The following is a 22,936-nucleotide window of genomic DNA, read 5'->3' on the forward strand; positions in this document are numbered from 1 at the left end:
ATTGTCATGAGGTGGCACCAAATTGGTAAATTTTATAACATCATGCCTCTATAAATCTGGACCTTTTATACCGGTACTCGTTAATTTGTTCGGCAATTAACTGAGTAATCATTTGCACTTTGTTTAGCAAACGTCAGCCAGAAATATCTCTGTCGAGATGTCCTACATTAATTTGGATACAAACCCGTCAAAGTTTGTAAGAAATAATCCTTGTGAAGGTGTAAAAGAAACAAAAGAAGCTGCAATGTTGCTGAGTGATGGCAGATTTTACAGCCTCTCTAGCTTAATCGCTGTCATGACTTATGTGTAAACTAGCTAATAATATATGAGTAGTATGAATGTAAATAACCTAGGCAAACTGCAGGTATTGTCGCATACGGTCAAGTCTTATATCTACCTAACTCTGACAGGCCATATGATTGAGTCCAACCACTTATAATCAGGGCCATTAATAAATTGAGCTGGATATAATTCCAGTCTGGTCAGCGATAACAGGTCAGACCTGCACTGTTTGGTTATATTTCATGCTGTAGCTATCTTGAGTTGAGCTATATGCAGTTGCTCACAAAGCCATGTTTGGAGACCACTTTTAGATTAAAATCTCTATGACACATCACACAATGTGTCTTTTTGGTGGAAGCATTTTTCAGTCAAAGATAAAACAACAAAGATATGATGGTTTACAGTGGGACTTGCCATGCCCGCCCCGTAAACCTAAAAAGTGTGGCACCATTGCATGATTAGAATGCTGTCATGTATGCTGTATGTAACAGTCAAAGTAATACTGATGCTTCTACAGATTTGGCTTCTCTACCGTCGAAGCTCCGACTTGAGGTGGAGAGCTCAGCACCCGGCAGGAGCTGCTCCTCATCCGGCCAGAAGCAGAGCTTTGTCTCACTGCTCCGCCTGTTCCTGCCGGGAGCCAACACCGGCAACGGGCTGCTGGAAACCCAGGCCACATTGTTGGGCCCACTAGAGGGAAGGGAGGCACGGGAGAACCAGAACCAGGATTGCAAGGGGCATACTGTACTTTACATACAGTAAAATGAAAGGTTTTCCAAAGGGACTTTGGTGCTCGGACACACTATCGCTTATGTCCACGGACACCGCCAGAATCAAAAAATTGTATTTCCTTGTTTTTTAAGATAATAAAAAATAACCTTAACCTTGAACTTTATTCATGACCTCATCACATGACTAGACCCTTATTCTAAAGAAAATCACAGGCTGCATTCAGATTAGCATGTAAACGTGTCACACTGAACTGCAACATTCCTAGGAGTGTGGGGTTACAAGATTACTGCCGAACGTAAACCTTAGGCGTAAACACAAGAACACAAACTCTCGTGAATGCATACAGACTTTGGGATATTTTTACACAAGATGGCACCTTTCCAGCCATATCCTGCTTGCAAACACACTTGATCAGCGTTTGTTGCATGTTTGCCGTTTTCTTGCATTATGCATTTCTATCCATTAGTTTGTGAAAGACATTTTAAAAACAGACACGTGGAAATAGTCTTCTTGATGCATTTGTGAACACGCCAAAGAGAGTTTCATGCAGTGGTGTATAGTAACAAAGTTACTATACACCACGAAGTTGCCTTCGTTACTGTACTTAAGTCGTTTTTTGGATATCTGTACTTTACTTTACTACTTATATTTCTGTTGACTTTTACTTTTACTTCACTACATTTTGCAAAGAAAACTGATACTTTTACTCCGATACATTTCCCCTGAAACCTTCGTTACTCGCTACAAAATCAAAATCTATCTTTAGAAAAAAAAAGAATCATGAGACCAAAGTCGGGGACTGTGGTGGAACAGAGACTGCAAGCAAGCAGGTTTGGCGAATCAGTGGTCCTAGCTTGCAAGTTAAATCATTGGTTAATCACGTTAATGCGCAATTGCAAACAAGTGCTCTCAAAGTCGCGGTGTTTTGATTCCCAGTGATGCCCAGGATGCTATATGCTATAGCTAGCGAGCGACTACATGAGTAGAATTCCACTCTACGATGACTGATTTCATGACGGAAGCAGAAATGGAAGCACCTGCTACTCCCGCAACAAACGACGGTGGTGACGAAGACCAACACCCGTGGATCGCTAGCGAGTTAGTGAGCTGAGGAAGTGTTGATAGTTGTGCAGCACTAGTTGGCTAACGTTAGCTATAGCTAGCCACCACACCATAGGATTGGCAGCAGCCGCGAGAGCGCAGCATCAGGGCTAGCATTATGGTTAGCATTAGGGAAATCCTTCCCAGCTGTGCGCAAGCTGTCTGCGAAGCTGAACACACCTCTACCTGCCTCAGCGGCCTGTGAAAGGCTATTTAGCATCGCAGGACTAGTCTTCAGCCCAAGAAGAGCCAGACGGAATTCTCGCAATTTTGAAAACCAACTTCTTTTGAAGATGAACAAGACGTTTTTCAGGTTCAAGTAATGGCTGGGTTGTTACTTTCGGTGCTGCTTTAGTATTGATCATGTTTTGATATTTGAGTCATTTTGTGGATGATCAGATGGAGTTATGATGGTAGCAGTCGCCCAATTGCAGATTCAGCTTGAGCAAAACCTTTGCCTATTGTGTTCAAATCAGGCAGGTGTCCTTTCTCAAAACACTGACCTGATGCATCAAGTGGATATTTTTTGCTGAACACAATATTATGCATTTGCCCTCTACATCCTCTAGTCGGAATGAGCATACTTATAAACGCACTGTTACAACTCCTTCATAGTGTCATATTGCTTTTCGGAGAATTATGATAATAAGTTCATAGTAGATGCAAAAGTATACTTATGTACAATATATTATGTTGAACATTGTTGCTCCTGGATGGATCACAGCCAACCCAATTATTTTCAACACAGCTCTATGTCCTTGGTCATGGTGGCCACAGCACTTAAAAGAATAAACTTCATAATTCTGACGCTTTGCTTTTTTATTAACAGCGTTTACTTTTACTTTCAATACTTAAGTACATTTAATATCAGAAAATTACTTTTGATACTTAAGTACAATAAATATCAGATACTTTAAGACTTTTACTCAAGTAGTATTCTAATAGGTGACTTTTACTTTTACTGGAGTAGTTTTCCAGTAAGGTATCTTTACTTTTTACTCAAGTATGGCTTTTGAGTACTTTATACACTACTGGTTTCATTGTCATCTGTCTCACGAGTACAAATATCTCCTCAGTCACTGTATTTGTGGTAACAACTCAAAAACGTTTACATACATACGTAAGCTTTAGGTTTTAGCTCAAAACACCGAATAAACTAGCAATACAAAGTAACGTGGACTGCTACTACACTCAGAGCTAATCTTAACATTCTAACGTGCCAATCACGATTAGCATCACAACCTTTACAAAGTACATAAAGCTGGTACAGTATGAGAAGATTTTAATCGAAAATCTTTGGAAATGAGCTTTCGATTTCGATTGGCGGTCCTCCCAGTATTTACATTTCGCTCCACCCCAACCTTCCTGCATGTATCTAAAGGGGAAAAAAACAACACTTAAAAGACGACACAGCGTATTTTACCGGTAGCCTGAAATATCTCAGCAACTGTTGGTTGGATTTTACCTCTGTGCAAACGTTTATTATGCCACCTGCCACACTTTCATGGTGCTTCAGAATGAAATATCGTAACAATTGTTAGATAGATTGCCATGAAATATCTCAAGGCATGTTAATAAATGTTCAACCTTGTTGTTTTTGTCCTTTTGTTGGGGTTAGTTCTCTGCATCCGTGGAGTCCCTATTTGTTTCCAATTGTCTCCGCTCTAATGGGAAGATATTAGGAATTAGTCTGATTCGAGAGACAAGGACAAAAAAAATGTTCCTCTCTTTATTGGTGTCATGTCGAGGCATCAGCCAGCCTGACACATTCATCTCACTTTATGAGAATGAGCTGGTTTCATGCCACGCACCTTATTCATGTAGCCACAATTATCCATAAATTAATAAAACCTGACTGGTTATTACTTGGAGAAAGAGGGAGAGAGAGAGGGGGAGAGACAGATGCAGAGAGAGAGAGAATATGAAGGGCTGTACAGTGAACAATCTCCGGATAATTAACAGGAAGATAAACAAAACATAAATTTGGATATTGCATTTATTTGGACTACCACTCAAATATGCGTGAACCACGTTATTTTAATTAAAAGATAAATCTATGTGACATGCTGCTTCCCAGTTAATTATTCAGTGCTGTACAATAAAAACAAAACCCATTAAATATGCCACGCACTCTATTTCTCCATTAACAGTAAAAAGCGCTCATCCTGGGGACAACATTTCAAATTCAGCTGCTGGTTTGCCTTTTCCCCCCTTTTCTTGTCCTTTCATTGCTGATATTTTCCCTTGCTTTGCATTTACATTGCTCCTCAGACCTTACACTTGCAAAAACATTTGACGTTAGCGTTCACTGCTTTTGAAATGCGTCTGAGGTATCCATCACAAATTGAACTCTTACAGCAGCTCTGCACAACACATTTTATTTTTACACATTTACCGTAGTAAAAATGTATTCCAAAATCTTCCTTTGATCATCGGGATGATTGTTTGATCCCTAAATTTGGTGCATGCGTTCATGCTCCCCATACGGTGAATCATCATAAATTTCGTGATCCTCTGACTTTTTCATCAAGCACCATCATCAGGTAGAATTCTAATTCGTCCAATCCTGCTTAATGACCAAATGCCTGCAAAACTAATGACACTCCCATCAGCCTCAGCTGTAGTTTGTGTTTTGGGCTACTTTACAAATGTGAGCACGCTAACTAAGATGATGAACTTAACATCGGCATGTTAGCATTGCCATTGTGAGCGTATTCGCATGCCAACGCTAGCATTATACTCAAAGCACCACTGTGCTTATGTATAGCCTCAAAGAGCTGCTGGCGGGGCTGATTTGTTTTCAGTCTTCTTATCACCACCATTTATTTCTAGTACTCATGAATTTAGATGTAAGTGTATGGTGACTGAGCGAGTAAGACCCAGCATTTACAAGCAAACATCTGAATTCTTATGTGTCCTTTTTTTTTTATGGGCAACATAAAGGTACGTTTTAAGACACAAATTATCACTTTGATTTGAGTGAAACATTTCCGTACCCGGTGTCAGCACTCTTTCCGCAGTCAGAATAGTTCGTCTTCCTCAGTGAAGTTGTTTGATCTGAATGGTGTGAAAGGAGCCAGATGCAAAACACAGTGTTTCCCAGAGGTAGAGGATTTTATTGCTGGAAAAAAAAACACCAGATAAATCTTACCGCTTTAAAAGTACATCAGAACGTCTAGACCGCGGAAAGAGTAAACAGTCCATGTTTGAAACACCCCTTTAGTGGAAGATTTTGTCTTCTGTCAAACAGATGTGGAGTAATAAATAATGAGCAAGGATATTAGTCTTTTAAATATAAAGTTATCTACTGTTAAGATAACTTTATAACAGTTTGCAACAAAACCCCTCTCCTCACTTCTCCTCCCATCGGCTATAGAAATCTTGTTCATTTAGGAATGTGGACAGTATTAGGATTGCATACTACAGAATCTATTGCAGAATGAAATGAATGGGCATGGTTTCATTTTTTTTCTCCTTGCACCAGTGATTATAATTGAGCAAACTGCATGTGCTACTTCAATAGGAAGCTTGACGGAGATCAAACAGCACGGGGACAATGGAATGGATTATTTGGGGATTACAGCAGGGTGTGTGTGTGTGCGGGGGGGGGCGCATCACACTCAGGGATGGACAAAGAGTACAAGTCACGGAGGAATCACAACAAATGGCGCTCTCCAGTGTTGAAACAAAAAGTGGTTGCCTCATCTGAGCAAGATGATGAAACCGTGCTGATCCACATGCGTTATTTAGTAAGATGGAAAAACCAGGCTGCCAAAAAACAAACAAATGGAATGTGTACTTTTGAAAAAAACTTTTTCTTCCCATTGACTTTTTGCTCGTATACGTAAATGTTCGGAACACGCGCGCATGAATACACACACATCCAGAAAAGCAAGATATACAGCCACCAAAAACACAGTAGTGCGTTCATGTCTACAGACACTCAGTCAGAAGCCTGTGAGAACTATACTGTCCTGTTGGCTACAAAAAAAAGAAATGGAAGTGTGGCAAGTAAAATACGGTATTCAATGTACTATATTATTATATTAATAATACTGTATTTTTCAGTGTGGCCAAAAAGTTCAAATTGTAGCGACACAATCAAAACCACTATTACAGCAGAACATTCAACTTTCTATATTACTCCCTTTTCTTTCTTTTTTTCCCCCTCTACACTTCCTCTCTCCTTATTTCTCTCTGCTTACCCCTCCATCTCTTCATGTGTGCAGGAGGATTGTATTCCTCACCCTGTTGTTGGTGTGTGCAAGTGCATTGTGTGGGACTGTAAACTCCTTTCGGCAGAGCTGAGGCCCCGAGGTTTTAAGAGTTTTAGCCCTCCCCGCCACTGCCTGTGTGTTTGTGCAGGAAGATATTGACTTTCTTAAAGTCCGGATCATTTCTCTTTATCAGAAAATACATTAAAACACACGCCCCCCCAGCAACCAGCCCCCTACCACCAACGCCGACACCACACAAAGCGCCATACGTTCTTATTTCCCCTCGCCCAGTACACCATGAGCTGCCGGCACAACTGAGTACAATCAAAGTTGATACGTTGTCTTTTGCCCTTTAAGCTATGTAGCTTGATTTTATGGGATCAAAACATTCCACTTTCAATGTTTTATGTGCCCCTCCCCCTCAGGAATAATTCACATAGGGATAAAGAATAAAACACTACTTATACAAAGAAAAGAGAATGCCTCGTTTGAAAAAAACTAAAAACTAACTTGTTTTATAGAAAATGTACTATAATTAGAGACATAAAGCAGGTGAATGATTATCTTATTTTTCATCATGGCCCTCCCCGTGGAGCAACTTTAAAAGAGCTTATCAGTGGAGGAGGTTAATCCTGCTTTTTGTCCTTAAGGGGGATGTCAAACACCTTTTTATATGTACATAACGTCTGATCTTTTCCTTCTAAAGCACATGTAGAAAAAAATCCCCCATACACGGCTTCGTCCGGGTACCAAACTGTCATCTGTCACGACAAAGCTCAAACACAATTGGCTAAAACTACCCGTCTTTCCCTGACGTGGAGCCAGTAAGGTCACCTTGAAAAAACCAGAGCAGGGCAAGCCACAGCGTTGGCTAATGGATGCTTTAAATACGTTGCTGATTGATTTGCTTTGAATTTTCCACATCATTCTAACGGACCGGGCTCGCACTAGAGAGAGTGAGAGCTGAGGGAAGGATATAGGAGGGTAGGAGGTGACTCTAGGGGCTCCGGCCAGCTGATGGGACTCAACTTGACCCCCCTGGCGTATACCGTCCAGAGTCGGGTTACCACTGTAGGACTCTGAGTGTGTGTGTGTTGTTGAATTGATTTCCTCTGCAATGATAGCTCCAGTCAGGCTGGCACCAATGCACCCCTCCTCCCTTTACCCTCTATCCCTGACACACAAGCCACCATGGCCACCGCTGACCCCACAACACACACACACACATACAGGGCTCATCACTCACACTGGGAAAATGGCAGCCACTGGTGTTATGTTCTGGGATGGCTGTGGTGGTGGTGGTGGTGTGCATTCAAAATCCCTCCTCTTACTCCACCGCCCCTTCCATCCTCCCTCCAGTAACTGCCCCGCTCAATCGTTTACACGGATCATTTTTCTGATAAAAGCATTATTTTTGGAGAAAAGTCGCTCCAATGATTTTCATCATCTTCCCTCTTGCTTCACAGCCGCCTTCCCTCGTGATTTGTCTGAAAACTACAATTTCATTAACGTTTTTTTAAACACTTTCTCTTTTTCCGTTCTTACACATAATCCACTGTGCTTGGTTAAAGGATACAAAAACGCTGAATCACCTCATCACAAATACATAGATTATAATGTGTTCTTAGTAAATGTTCACAGACTTCCAATACCACACATAGAGTATGTTTACCTAGTGTTTGTGGATCTCATTGTCTTGCCGTTGTCCGGTCAGGGTCTGATAGAAATGAGTCTTAAACTGACCAACTATAATGTGCATCAGGGCGTGTTTGCCTGATAATCTATGGGACTCTCATTGTCCAACACAGACCTCTATGCTGGTTGTTATCAACCAACCCAAGCTCATGGCGGCTTCACTCCTGGTGATGTGACTCGGCCTCCCCTGCAAACCACATAACGTTATTCCCATGGCTCCCATCTGTTATCGGTTGATTCGGTGGAACGCCGCCCACGGCATCATCGGGGCTGTTCTCCGGGATGTCGTACCCAGGATGGGAGCGCTTGAAGCGTCGGTCGGGATACTGGCTGTTGTTAAAGGGCATGCGGTGCACGCACAGCACGTGCGTCTTCAGGTTGCCCTTTTGGGAGGCGCTGTAGGGGCAGTAACTGCACTTGAATGGTCTCTGGCCTGGAGAGAGAAACGGAACAAGAGAATATTGTCGCCATCAGCATGAGTAAGTCTCAGGTTGGGGTCCTTAGGGTTCCCCATCGAACTCTAAATCTAATTTGCTACAGATGTAGGAAGTCTCTGTGTTCAGTGTAGGCGTGATGAAGGCACAGCAAACGTCCTCCCTCACTGCGACCACTGGGTCAATAGTTTGGGGGGCAAGTGTGTTTGTGGTTTGAAGGTTTGTGGTGTAAGAACATTTGAGAAGCATTGACCCAAACAGAGAACCTCACACAATCATATGTATAGCAAACACCAAGGTTAACAGCAGCGTGGGACTGGTATCTAACCAATCCTCGACCAGTCACAGTTCCATGTGAGAGATGTCCCATGCCTCCTAAAAAGGATACACTGGTGTAGTGTAGCAGTAGTTCGTTCGCTGTTACTGTTCAACATTTTGGACCATTACGTTTTGTGTTTATCCTCTAGCCTAACACATGTCGAATGCATTTCCTTCTTCACGAAACATTTGAAAAAAGTTTTGAAACCCCGCGTTTGTTTACATCCATGAATACTAGCGGTCTGCATTTTGTTGGTTGATAAAGACAACCTTTTTAGTTTCCATAGTGTTTTGGCACTGCTATTTGAGGATAAAAAGGTCTGTCGCAATGAAGACTTCCAGACTGATGAAATTCTTCCTCATAGCACTAGAATCCCTGTCTGTGGCCATGCCTGCTGCCACACCGCTCGCCTGCAAGCTACGCTGTCGCTTAAATCCACTGTTGTCTGTGCTGCCCCAGTTCCAATCCAAGCCTCCACCTGTAGGCTGTAGAGTCTATGTTGTAATCGGGGGGGGAAGTTATTATATACTCCCCTATCGATGCTGTGGTGAGCTTGGCATTTCCTAGCGCAGGAGGGGGGGGGTGACGAACTGAGAGCGTAGAAATAAGTAAACATCAATGTGCCATATTTATTCTACGTTCACATAATCGTCCATTCCACGTGAGTTGGCTGACGGAAATACAGACGGATAACCATTCACCCCCACACCTGCAGGCAATTTCGTCTCTTAATTTATGGAACCTGAATGTTTTTTGGAAGCCCACACGGACTTGGGGAAAACATGCAAATTCCACACGGAAAGGCACCAGACAAAACCTTCTCACTACGAAGCAATCGCCAGACCTCCTCGCCTGCCCCTCCATCATATCAACAGCGTATTACATGACTGACTGATTATTCAATAACAAGCCTGATGTATTGGGGCCTGCAAACCCCCGACGTCAGCCTCCACTTCTTGGCCCTCCAGGCTTCCACCGGCCCTCGTGAAGGTGTGTTAACAGCGTGACAGATTGGACCGAGGAAACAGAGACTGGGAGGAGAGGGTAAAGTTGAGGACAGAGCGGAGAGGAGAAGTGATTTTCTCATCTGCACCCCTCCGAGCGGCACTAGTCTGCCGAGCTCCTTATTGAAACAAATACATCCTGTGAAAACATTACCCAGCACTTAATACTAGCCTCGCTTCGTGCAGCCATCTGAGCTAAACTTTTGCCGCTCCCCGTTGTCGATATGCATCTTTTGAAGAGCATGCATACATCTCGTCCCCCTGAACACAATAGCAGAGTGGAACAAGGCAAGGTATTTTTCTCTACCCCCCGCTCCCTCCTTGCCATAGCTCCAGCACAGAATGTTCTCCCTAGATTGAATCTGATCATCACTGCAGCAAACACAATGGCCCTTAATAGCAGCAGCCGTTTGTTTGAGGGATGCCGATTACACCACCATCATAACCCACTTCACTTAGCTCACTCACTCACAGATAGACAGAGAGGACAAAACAAAGTGGAGAGGGAGGGAGGGAGGAAGGAAAGAAGAGGGAGGGGCGGGAATAGGGAGAGAGTTTGAGCCCTCTCTGGTACTTTAGGTTATTAATAACAGTACATTTGTCTGACCCTTGTTTTCTTTTACCTTTTTCTTTTTGCTTTTATCTCTTATTCAATTTGAGTTGCTCGAAATCAAATTAACATATGGGGTTTAAAAAGAGGCGAGGAGATAGGTGCAGGGAATATCAATAGGTAAAAGGCCGGGAATTAAATAGGGAACAATCTATTTGAGGCACTCACTGGCATACGCATGGGGTTAGCGGGAGTGAGTGCACAGTCAACTTTATATTGTACAAAGACGGACACGTGAACGCTTAAAGTGTACACACGGACAGGCTTGACGCGAGCTACTTTGTGTTTGGCAATCTGACACAGGATTTGGAGCCTCTCCGGCTTTCTGATATTACATTGTTTGCTCCAGAGCCGCACAAAGGGGATTGCTACAAGTTTGGAGGCTTTGGATGTTCCAGTTGTCTGAATTTCCAGATAAGCCAGTCGGTGGCACACAATGAAGGGTCCCCCTTTATTTGTGTGCAGTTTAATTTCACACTCTCTTACATTACGTTAAGTCCGAGAGGCAGAATATCTCATTCCATTTTACACTTAGGGAGAGGGAGTTATGCCCCCAAAACAACTCAACTCGCTTTTTTTCCTCCTCTACCCTGCTTACGTGCCGTTTTTGTCTCGGCGGACTTAAAAAATATATACAAATCAAGTTTTTTTATTATCTCCGGGGGGAGGTTGTTTAGGTAAAAAGCGAGGGATTGTGGTTTGAATTGCGTGGCTTGAAAAAAAGTTTGGATAGGGATGCATAAACTTGAGTGTGTGTTGAGATTGAAAATGACTTCTGCAGAGCAAGTAAGAAGCACACAGGCTATGTTGTTATGGATTAAAAATTAAAGAGAGGCTGTCTTTCTCTTTCACTCACTCACTCACTCACTCCCACACACACGCAGGCGTTCAACATTCCACATGCCCGGCACTGAGGGCCAAAGTTGCCATCATTAATCCATGTCCTCTGGTCTGTGCCAGTAACCACAACAGCCCACATGCCGACTGTGGCCCGGCAGCACCACACAAAGCACCATTCTGTCAAATGAACCCTTTCTCCGCCGTCTGATCCCTGCCACACTTTACTCACAACTGGCATAAAGCTGTAATGTGTTAATAAGTAATACAGTGATTTTTTTTTTTTTTTAAGTGATATAATGATTTACTGTTTCAATTCCAGTTTTGGCAATCGAGTACTGGTTTGCTACTCAGTATGACACAATTGTGATTTAGCTTGTACCCACTTGGCTCAAGGAAGTCATGTATTTTATAAGTAAATAAAAGAGTGGCCAAACAGTATTAAAACCCTGATTAAACAGGCAAAGACTAGACCATCAAGAGGAACGTGTACGTACCACCAATGGGCAAGGGCAAATACAATACTACACAGGACTTTGTGTTCCTTGTGAAATCAAGTCAAAGTTGAGTTACTTAACCATAGTTTTGTTACCTAACAAATATAGTTATTTTATGCTACAAACATACTTATTTTAACCCAAACCACAATCCTTACCCAAATTTTACCAAAGAAGTTTATTTTGAAATAACACTATAGGTGGCGTTATTGATATTCTTTCCATAAAGAATTTTACAAACCCCTAAATGAGACCTGAACATGAATGAAATATCCGGGTTCCATGAGGCATCACAAATCCGGCCCAGTATCCCTGTCAAATGACCCTTTGCTATGTCCCGCCCCTTGAATGCAGACTGGCCAATCATTACAACAGTTTTGACCAGCTAGTCATTGTTAAACATTGTGTTGTAGCGATTCTCGGAGATGTTGGAAGGAGATATACAATTGTTAAATGTTATATTTCTAGGTTAAGACCTATGGAGCTAAGGTTAGCACATCCGCTACTAGCGGTAGCACTTCTTGGCTACGCTCGCTACTTAATGGACACACATACTGCGTTTACTTTTTAATGATTGTAAAGGTGAATGAAGACCTAACTGGCTTTAGAGGAACAGTTTTGCTCCTTAATTTCATTGTCTTCTGTCTTGATCACCAGGTGATGTGGTGGTTCCCTTTTACACTCTGATCAGTAGCTTTAGCTTCTATCTTTATCTTTTTAACCTGTTTTCAGTTCTGACATCCTCTATATATCCTTCACATATTGTAGAGCCTTCTGTCTGCTTCTCTATGAATTTGCTTTAATGTTTTTCCAAAAATTGGATAATCTTTATTCAGTGAGTGCAGTTAGTGACCATGTGGGCTCCACGGTAGCTCTGATACCTTGATGGAGTAGCATGGGGTGGCGGAGCTTAGCTAAGAATCAATTACGTTGATATTGGCTAGTTCTGGTTGGGAAACAGACACATGGATAGAGGAATAAAGAGGGAGGAGGAGGGTGGAAGACAGACAGGAAAAACAGTTGTCTTGCTTTTATTAGTGTGGCATTATCTAAGCCTGTTAATTAACCCCCCAAGGCCCTCTGCTCGGAGATCAGAGGAAAAGAGGGAGAGGAAGTGAAGAGGAGGGCAGGAGGAGAGGATTCAGTGGGTAGAGGTGTGCAGTGTGCATATGTGTGTTGGGGGAGGTTGGTTGATGTAACACACATCGCTGCTACAAACATAACCCCCCCCCCCCCACCCCCGCTCAACTCCTCTCTCTAACCTCCCTGTCTTTCTTTGTTTCCACTGTTATGTGAACAATGTCACAAGCATAGCATTCAACATTAAACACAATATAGTGCTATTATTATCAGCTTGCCCTTGCATTTAGATATGTTGCATAGTTTGGGAAAACTTTTTATTCTCCATCTTGTACAGTATTTCCCTTGTTATTGGGGGGTGCAGGGGTGCCGTTTGTTGAGTGACAGGAGATATGCGGTTATTGCATTGGAGTTATCATTTAACCAAACTGTGCTTATATTGAACGGTTTGTGGCCATATGTGAAAAATACACCACGGCTCCAGGAAAAGTGTTATCTCGCCCGCGTCTTGTGTGAGAAGAGCTATCTTAAGACGGCAACAGATGGCAGTGCTGGCATCAAATAGCATTTAAGGACGGCAGCTTTTGGTCAGAAGCCAAAACTCTGTTCCCGGTCTTTAAGTGCCTCTGAATATGTGTGTGTGTGTGTGTGCGTGTGTGGCAGTGTGCTTGAGTGTGCGAGGGGTGAGGGGTTTTGCATATGTGCACATTAATGCATGCATTTGTGTGTCTGGGCAAAGAGAGAAAAAGGGGGAGAAACCTGGGGAAATGTGTGTGTGTCTGTGCGTGCGTGCGTGTGTAGGTGTGTGCACATACATTCATTTGTCCAAGCCAGACAGCGAGATACACATTTAAAACCAAGTACAGAGCAGAAACTTATAAAGGAAATAACGAAGTTATGAGTGAGAAGAGCAAAAAGAAGATAAGATGCACACAGACAAAGAGTTGGTAGGCAGAGAGACAGAAGGTGTGAGCAATTAAATGTGCTAAACCATCTGTCTAATAACCTGCATTTATGCTGTAGCTCCCAGATTACTCAGCAAACTGCAGCGACACTCTCTCACACACACACACCGACACACACACACACACACAAATGATTGCCATCCCATCTACACTCAAAAATAGTTTGTGGATTTGTATCTGTTTATTGGACAAAAATAGCTGCATTCTGATTCATACCCAGATTTATAACCCGCAATTTTCTTATTCAGTTTGTCTATACTGCTGGTTTTCTGCTTCCTTTTAGTTAGTTAAACACGTCATAGTAGTTCATGAGGCCATATTGTATTATTTTTAAATAAGGTGGAAAAAGAGAGTGAGCTATATTTAATTTTTTTTTCTTTTACACGTATCTTTGAGACAGTCCCTAAATTAGCCTTGTCATTTTCCGTCTACTGTGACTTTGCACATGGTACAAAAATAATAACTCATGCGCAACATCTGTCCAGCTTTTGTACGGCATGACAAATCTGGTGGAAATTGACTGTCTGATTATTTAAGCTTAAACCTATCTACACCTCCTTGTTTTCAGCCTGTAGCCTCTTTGTTTAGACTTCAGCAAATCTGCATCATTAAAAGTCATGCAGCCTTTTTGAAGCATATACAGAGAGGAACCAAGGGGGTTATTTCAATACCAAAGTAATAGTGTGAATGTGATAAATATGAGACAAGGTGTGCCATTTTTAAAGGATTTCTAAATGGATTTGTAACGCACACATTTATTCTGGACATTTGAGATCCTGCGACATATTCTCATTCCCAAAATAAATACCGACGCTTGGTCGGACGTGTCAGGGACAGAAGGTCGGTTTGCGGTTTGAAAAACTAATTCCAATGTAGGTTTACTTACGCAACAAAAGTTCTTGGTTAGACTAAGGAAAAGATTGTGGTTTGGGTTAAGATAAATATGTTTGTAACGTGAAGTGATAGTTACATAACAAAGCAACGATAAAACAAGTCCAAGTTGGTTTCACACATGACGCTGTCAGCGGTCTCCTGGGTGAAAGTCCTGTGTTAGTTTGACCTGTCTGTCCACCCTGACCTCTTTCCTCAGCAGACTTTCTCACTCTCTAAAGCATCTCATAATGAAGCCGGTGAGTTTACATTGGAGTAAGTTAAAGGGTGCTTCGGTGGGTTGGTATCAGATGCTGAGGGGCACTGACTTAGCCGAGTTGGACGCCAGAACCGGTTTGATCCTGCCACCAATGTAAACAATGGATTCTGTTGATTGCAGCAGTGTGTGTAAGACGCCTGTGGGTTCCGATTTGACAGAGTTGTGACTCAACAAGTAGTGGTGGGACGTTTGCAGCAAACAGAGGGCTTATTGGTTGACAGGTAAGCTCTGTGTTTGTATTTGAATATGAATACATTATTCAAACACAAGCACATGGCTTACATCCCTAAAGAGATGAGATTTGTTTTTTGTTGAAGCTAATTTGAAAAGAATGAAGAATGACGATAGAGTAAAAGAACAAGAGTTTCTCATGTTAAAGACTTTGTAAATGTGGCCGACATGACTTCATGGGTTTTTGAGTTGCTTTTTTGTAATATATTTATATCATTATTTTCAAAAATTCCTCCAACATCCCCCCCCCCCTCCGAAAATAAATACATTAACATTACTTCAAACAGCCTGAAGGGAATTTATCCTTCTCTACATTCCCTCTGATGAATTAAGAGCATTTCCCTCAACGAGCTGCCGTGTTGATAAAAAATTGGCCTGAAGTTTGGGGAATAGCGATTTGGTCTGTTTCCTAGGCTTAACTAGAGAAAACCAACACGCAAATAACACCAGGGGAGGCACTTAAGGAGAGGAGAGGAACTGTGGGGGGAGGTGGAGGGGAAGGAGCTCTTTCAGCATCAAAGCCAGCTAAAACGTCCACACCAGGGACTAGGTCCCATGTTAAATACTGAACTAGATTATTAATTGCTGTACCAGAAGGACCTGTTAATAAGAACCCCAAAATAGCAGCTCCTTCCTTTCTGTCTCCATCTCTTGTTCTATTTTCTCTTTACATGGCTCTTTTCTGGAGACGGCTGCTGTTGTTTTTCACGCTCGTGCTCAAAGTTTCTGTTCACGGCATTCCCTGATGCGTTCCCCGACTCACTGACATAGAAACACCGATTCTGATTCTCACTCACTCGCCGCTCCTCTCATTAATGCACCTTGTAACTGATTCACATTTTCTAATATTCATTCACTTATCATCTTCATCTCCGCCAGAATCGTGCGATTGCTCGAGTGAGTGAGTGAGTGAGTGTGCACCTTTGTGTCTGTCCACAGATAATCTCACATTCTGCTGCAGCAAACTGCATTATGTTTTAGGTGGCCAGCTATGGCTGCATGCTCCAGGACCTCTCGTAGCTGCGGTGACTCGCTCTTCCTTTTTATTGCCTGTTTTGTACTGCCATTGACTGTCTGCTGACTCCTCACTCACGACTCTTAACTGGCTGGTAGGGGCCACCAGTGATAACACAGCTGAGTGCATCGCCGAACCCCAGTCACTGCTCTGTGGCCACAGTGGGGGGGGAGACTGTAGAGAGTATGTCTATGGGGAAAATAGTTTGCTCACTTTTATTGTTTTGGACCTGGTGTTTTGCTAACAGCTAACAGCTAAGAGAACTACACACACAGCTGTCTGCATCGCCACCGCTCAGTCGCTGCCTTTTTATTGAGCATCAACCTCACACGCATGTATTGTTGGTAAAATAGACTTGAGCCTCAAATAAACACTGCAAGCGGCGGTTACACCGCAAGCTGAGACGAGCGCCTGCACAGAGCCGGTGCAGACATCTGCATAGACTCAACTGAGTCTGTTGTGTGAGATGTGCGAATGAATTTTTTTTTTGAATTTTTAAATTCTAAATTTTTTTGTAGAATTTTTGTAAGTTGACAGCATGTGTGTGCGTGTATGTGCGTGTGTGTATGTGTGTGTGTGTGTGCATGCTAGATTCCCAGCCTCATCTTATTTTTCCTCAGTCAGAGTCCCTGCTGAACTGAGGGAGGCACAATTTGCTACTGACCTGTCACTGTACACAGATAATGGATACCCAACTACATGTGAGTCTGTGTGTGAGTGTGTTTGTACATGCTAAAGTGTGTGTGTGTGCGTGTGTGAGTAGGCTGCCATCCATGTCTCTCAGCAATAAAGAGAAAAAAAAAAAAGAAGTAGGGCAGAGGGTGTTGATTGATATGCCACCTGCTTCTCACTCACATTCTGACACAAAGAGTGTCGGCTGCTCTGCTGCATTCATCATCATGAACTCCCTTTGACCTCAATACACAGCGATAATGGCTAGAAGTTGGGCAAACAGTTTGAAAACACACAGCGAAGGACAGAATGAGATACTTAAGATTTTGACGTGGGGGGGGGGCCCCCTGATGCCCCCTGATGACCTCTATGAAAGACTTGCGCCAGGTGAGGAGAAGGGGGCAGGTGAGGCAGAATCCAGAATGTTTTGTTAAATGTTTTGGACAATGAGACATTTCAGCAGTCACAGACTGGTTCACATCCCAGGAGGGGGGGTCACCTTTCCTCCCACCCCGTCCATTCCTTAACCCCACAGAGGGATTAGTTGTCCTCATGGAGGGGGAAAATGTATGACCACCAGTCACATGATCAGATGTCCCTCTTGGACTCAATAAATGCTGTCTGGACATAATTCTGCAGACGACGGATCAGGCATACGCCTATTACACAGGTGTGCTGTTGTAGGAGAGGACAGAAGATGTGGATGAGAACTTGTGGTCAAACGCAGAGGGACGACTAGTGCTGTATGTGTGTGAGGTCAATATGTGTAGTTTTGTATTGCATTAGTGTAATTACCTGAGTTTCACGTTGTGTATTTGGAATTACACAGTGGCGGGCCGTGCATTTTATACCTGGGCCTGCACTCGTAAAAATGAAGCTCAACACCTACAAATACACTATGAGTGCAGAACATGAATACCGGCATGACGGGATGCGGCGGCATTAACGAACTTAACGAACAATGAGTCAAAATCAATTCAGCTAAAACACGCATTCCGCCACACACTCACGAGCACGGGCCATTCAAATAGTATTCATATCAGAGGGAACAATATTACCCATATCATGAAAACGACACGATAGACAAATTAACAGAGTAGTAACTCTCCTATCACTCCCTCCAGGAAATACACGACTCCATAGTTCTTGTTACTGACGGATTCATTTGTCTGTCAACACCGAGAGGGAAAATGAGTCCACTGGAAAGCACACGAATCTTCAAAGTAGATCACTTAAAAACTTAAACTTAACTTTAACACTTTGCATGGAGTATATAGACCGCTGCCGCTTCGCGCGTCGTCTTGTTGCTGTGCACCAGCTAAATGTGTTCCCCGCGCAACATAGGACGTAACAATAGTTCCTATCACATATAAAACCAAACGAAAATCCATATAAGTTGTACAAATAACAATATATAATATAAACAAGCATATTAAATGATGACATAGATCATATTTATGGCAGTTAAAGCTACTGCAGTTAACTTACCAGAGCTGCTGTTCACTATTTAGCTGTTCTTCCTCCTTTCTTTGTTAACAAAGAGTTTAATCTCACGGTTGTTCAGTACATCCGTGCGTTTTAGTTCCAGTAAGAAGTCCTTCTCGATTCATGGATGCCAGTGAAGACAGTCGAGCCTCCCCAGTTGTATTTCTTGAATAGGTTTTAATGCGTTTGAGGCTGAAAATGTCCACTCAACAGAGGCAGCAGGTTTTGGGATTGTCACCGCCCATCATGTCAGGCTAGCTCACTGACCAATCACGTACTTGTAGGCCAGCTAGAAGGCTCTGGCACTTCAAAGAATATGCCCAACATGTCAAACTAAAGATCTGATTGGTTGAACACTATGAGAATCAACAATATCGTCCCCATTCACTTAAACTGCACATGGATTCACTTGTGAGTCTGCAGGCCTCTGGCCTCTCTTCTTAACTAGAGACACAGAGGTGAAATCTGATTGGATAAAAGCTCTACTTAAAACAAGCTGCACTGGAAGCAGAGCAACTGAGGAAGACAGTAGCTGTGCAATGAGAAAATAAGATGATGGGAAAAATATTTTTATAAATTATAATACATGTAGTGTATTGAAGAACAATTATTAAATTAGAAAATAGCTATAACTTTGTGATTCTGTTTAGGCCAGCAGAGAAGGCCTTGCAGGCCCTGACGGCCCGTCACTGGAATTACGCTGTGCAACAATAGTAAAACAATAAAGCCTGTTGAAGCATGTTGCAGCATTTTGTGATTCATATCAGCAAGACAGACTGTAAAGCATCACAATCCATGCAATAAAGAAGTGTCCTTTTTGTTCTGATGAAAGTTTAGCTCATGCATCGGCCTGATACTAAAAAGCACTTGCAGTACTTTTTTAATGATACCTACGTATTCTTTTACGAAAATTAAGTTTTGAATGAAAGACTGATCTGAATGCTTCCACCAATTAGTGTCTTGCTGAGCAGACAGTTTGTCTTTAATCTCTGACTGAGGAACCTGAGACTTATTAAACAGCAGATGTGCTGTATAATTATTGATTTTCATATGCACTCACTGTTTGTATTTATCTAGTCATCTTAACACGTGAAAATGTGCACACATTCAACTAAAGAAGGCCCAGTCAGAGACTAAAGGGAAGCATGTTACTGTCTCTATACCTATTATTACTAATAATATCTTTATATATTTTATATAAATATAATTATCTTTATTTTATCATGAGGACAGGCAGAATAAGCCAACAAAAAAAAATCTAGTTTTAACTGGAGTTATTGTTGGCACAAATGTTGAATCAGGTAATGCAAAATAACGCCACTTGATGCGTGGTGTTATAAAACGTTTGTTAAAAATATAATCTCTCCTCTTGCCACTCTCCCTCCTCTTCTGTCCATGGAAAGTTGTGTCCCCCCCAAACAACAACGACACTGTAAGATACTTTTTCATTTTGAATATGGTAATAATATCTTGACTTTATAATGCAACAATGGTGCACCTCAAATTAAAAAACAATGCAGAGCCGTGCAGGAAGTAGCGAGAAAGCAGAGTCCACCCCACACGCTGATCACTGTATCAGTTGTGTTCGCTGGCAGCAGGTGGACGTGAGACAAGTTGCAGCTGAAGAACAGCAAGTGTTATCAACACACAGACTGAAATGTGTGTGTGTGTGTGTGTGTGTGTGTGTGTGTGTGTGTGTGTGTGTGTGTCACGCCGCCCTGGCCAGGTGCTCCTCAAGGACTCGCATCCAATTTGTGCAAAACCGGAGGAGAGGAATCATGACGTCCGTCACACGCATGTGTTTCTCTCAACTGACTGAAAGGAGAGCAAAAGTCTCAGCCGCTCTGGTTCCACAGAGCAAACTTTCACTGTCTGAACTTAGTGACTCCTCTTTGGATGTTTTTTTTGTGAGGCACAGGGCAGGTAACAGTAGCATTAAATAAAAAAAATAAGATGTCCCCTTTTCACAGAGATCAGCTTGTAAACATGATCAAGACACGCGTACAGAATTATCTACCACGGAGCTTAGGATTCAACCAACACCGCAACTCTTTAAAACCTCTTCCGGTGGAGCTGTTATTCACCCCCTTTCATAAGCTCTCCCCTCTTTCTTATCTCCCTTCCTCATTTCCTCTCCTTCTCCTACTCCCTCTTCTCTACGACCCCCCCCACCCCCCCCTTTCTCCCTTACCAGGGGGAAGCCTATTTGTCCGCTTTAAGTGAAATTACTCAATCCTTTCAGGAAGAGACTTTGGAGACCATTGGTAACCGAGAGAGAGGGCGAGAGGGAGAAAGGGAGTACGTGTGCGTAAGAAAGAGTCCACCTTCCAAATACGTTCCATTAATCATGGGCCAGAGTCTAATGTAACTAATATTTTACAATTAGAGGAGACAAGATGGAGCTGGGGGCCATCTATCTCCCTTACACCACATGATCATCGATTCATAAGAGCTCAGGAGAAAGAGGGAGACCGTAACACACGGGCACTGCGTAAAACACACACTCACAATAATACATACACACACACACACACTCTGTTGGGCATGGCACACACTGAGACACTCGTGCAGACGTCAGCGCACCCACGTGCATACGCACAGATGCTCAGCAGGAAACAGAAGGACGCATGAGAATGAGGGGACAAGCTGTTGCATTAGCATTTCTTAGTATATATTCTGCTTGGATCTTGGAGTCGGGGCCGTGGCTAACAGTCAATTTCTCTAAATCGATCGTTCTGTTGGCTGTTTGGTTATAAAATGTCTGAAAGCAGTGAGAGATGCTGATTACACACTCTCAGACTGCAGAGTAGCGTCTTCAAATCGCTTCGTTCGTCTGATCGACAGTCTAAACCCCCCCAAAAAAGTTAATAAAATGATAGGTATAAAAGCAGTGAAAAACAGTAAATTCATTACATGTAAGGTGCTAGAATCAGAGACATTTTGGCATTTTAAATGAATCAATAAATTATGAAAAGACATGGCAATGAGGGACGACTAGTTGCTGCTGATTGAATAAATTGGGTCAGCACTACTCATATTGCATACAGCATATAGTCTAGTATCATGACGGTGTACTTTTTATGTGTCATAAAGTAGCAATCAGGGTTTCATCCATGGGACGGGGCATATTTATTTTTCATTCCATAAATATTTTTACATTTAGTTTGTGGTTTGGAGCAAAGTCGTTCATTTGCACGGTGTATGTGTCCGCACCAACCCTTTGTTACAGCCCTTGGAGGCTATCTAGAGGCAGGAGAAAGGATCGCATGTCGAACCCAACTCACTTTCTCAGTTACAAAGAAGTCATAATAAAGAGGCCTTTTGTAAACTGAGGCAGTGATTTTACGACATGCTGGCGTTTCCCGTTGCTTTCAGTATTCCCTCGGCTTTCTCATGCTCAGGCTTTTTACAATAATGAAATAATGACACACATACACACAAGTGGAAGGTTAAACGTACCCTTAGGGGGTGCCAAATAAACAAACTTAATATAAGAGCGCAGTTCTGGACTAAAACGCCTCAAAACAAAAAGCCATAAATGTGCCATGTATCGTCCTGAGAGCACACTGAGGGACAATATCAAGAACAAAAAGCTCTGGTTAGACTGAGATTTTGAAACTGAAGAGAGCACGGGTGTTGCCTGGACCAGTCAGGGAAGAGAACTTATGTTTGAAGATAGGAAACAACAAAGAGGGAGGAAAAGCATGATAACGTCCCTTTTGTTTCAGAGCCTTTGTGCAAGACACTGGATACCAGCTACTGGCTGCAGGAGTCCTTCTCAGACCCCCCTTGTGAGGAGGACGGCAGAGACATAGCCCAAAAGTCCCCTGTAGCCCAAAAGTCCCCTGTAGCCCAAAAGTCCCCTGTAGCGCAAAAGTCCCCTGTAGCCCAAAAGTCCCCTGTAGCGCAAAACGTTTTGACTAGGCACCAAAATAAAGTCTCAAATTTGTTTTGTTTTTATTTTTATTTATTTTTTCATAATTTAATCATTCAAGAATTGATAAGTTGTTTTGATTATTCTGTTAACTGATCAGTTATTTTGTCTTCTGCACACTGCCACCAATCAAATGATTTCTGATGCCGTTGCCCTGAAAGTAGTTTAAATAACACAAGGTTGCTAAAGCCGCCCGGCAAATTCACAGACACGCATTCAATGACATTCCATGTTTCTCTCTGCAATGCAACTTCCTCAAAGGAGGACCGGCACCAGCTCTGCACCAAAACCTGGTCTGCTGTGCCCTCTGGTGGTCTAACCACGGAGCTGCACCGCGAGGCCCCCAGCTGCTCCAATGCAAAAGGGAGGGAGGGGAAAAATTAGAGGCAGCTGAACAAATGAGCAGAAAGACGGGTTCATCGGCAGGTCACCATCTGCCCGGCGACCAACCGAAGGCTGGCAAACCGCAAAAACCGCTGCAGAGCGTCATCTTACAGCACATCAATCCGCACGCAGACGCACGAGCACGGCAAACAATTACACAACGCGCCCAGTGTGCGTGCACAAACATGTGCTCACACACACGGCTGCATAACATGCCATGGAGGGGAAATGAGAGGAAATGGATACTGAAGAGAGAGAGAGAGAGAGAGAGAGAGAGAGAGAGAGAGAGAGA

The 22,936-nt window shown here is 42.8% G+C and overlaps 1 protein-coding gene across 1 annotated transcript in view; it reads right to left on the reverse strand.

The window, feature by feature from the left end:
• Positions 1 to 4,968: 4,968 nt before the first annotated feature.
• znf536 (zinc finger protein 536) overlaps positions 4,969 to 22,936 on the reverse strand; it is a 224,436-nt gene continuing 206,468 nt past the window's right edge. Inside the window, 1 exon segment of the mRNA XM_031846060.1 lies at positions 4,969 to 8,460. Within this exon segment, the coding sequence (XP_031701920.1) occupies positions 8,186 to 8,460 (275 nt within the window). The 3' untranslated portion in view covers positions 4,969 to 8,185.

The sequence above is a fragment of the Anarrhichthys ocellatus genome, unplaced genomic scaffold (assembly GCF_004355925.1).
Source record: "Anarrhichthys ocellatus isolate YVR2014 unplaced genomic scaffold, GSC_Weel_1.0 scaffold6, whole genome shotgun sequence".
In the NCBI taxonomy this organism is placed as follows: domain Eukaryota; kingdom Metazoa; phylum Chordata; class Actinopteri; order Perciformes; family Anarhichadidae; genus Anarrhichthys; species Anarrhichthys ocellatus.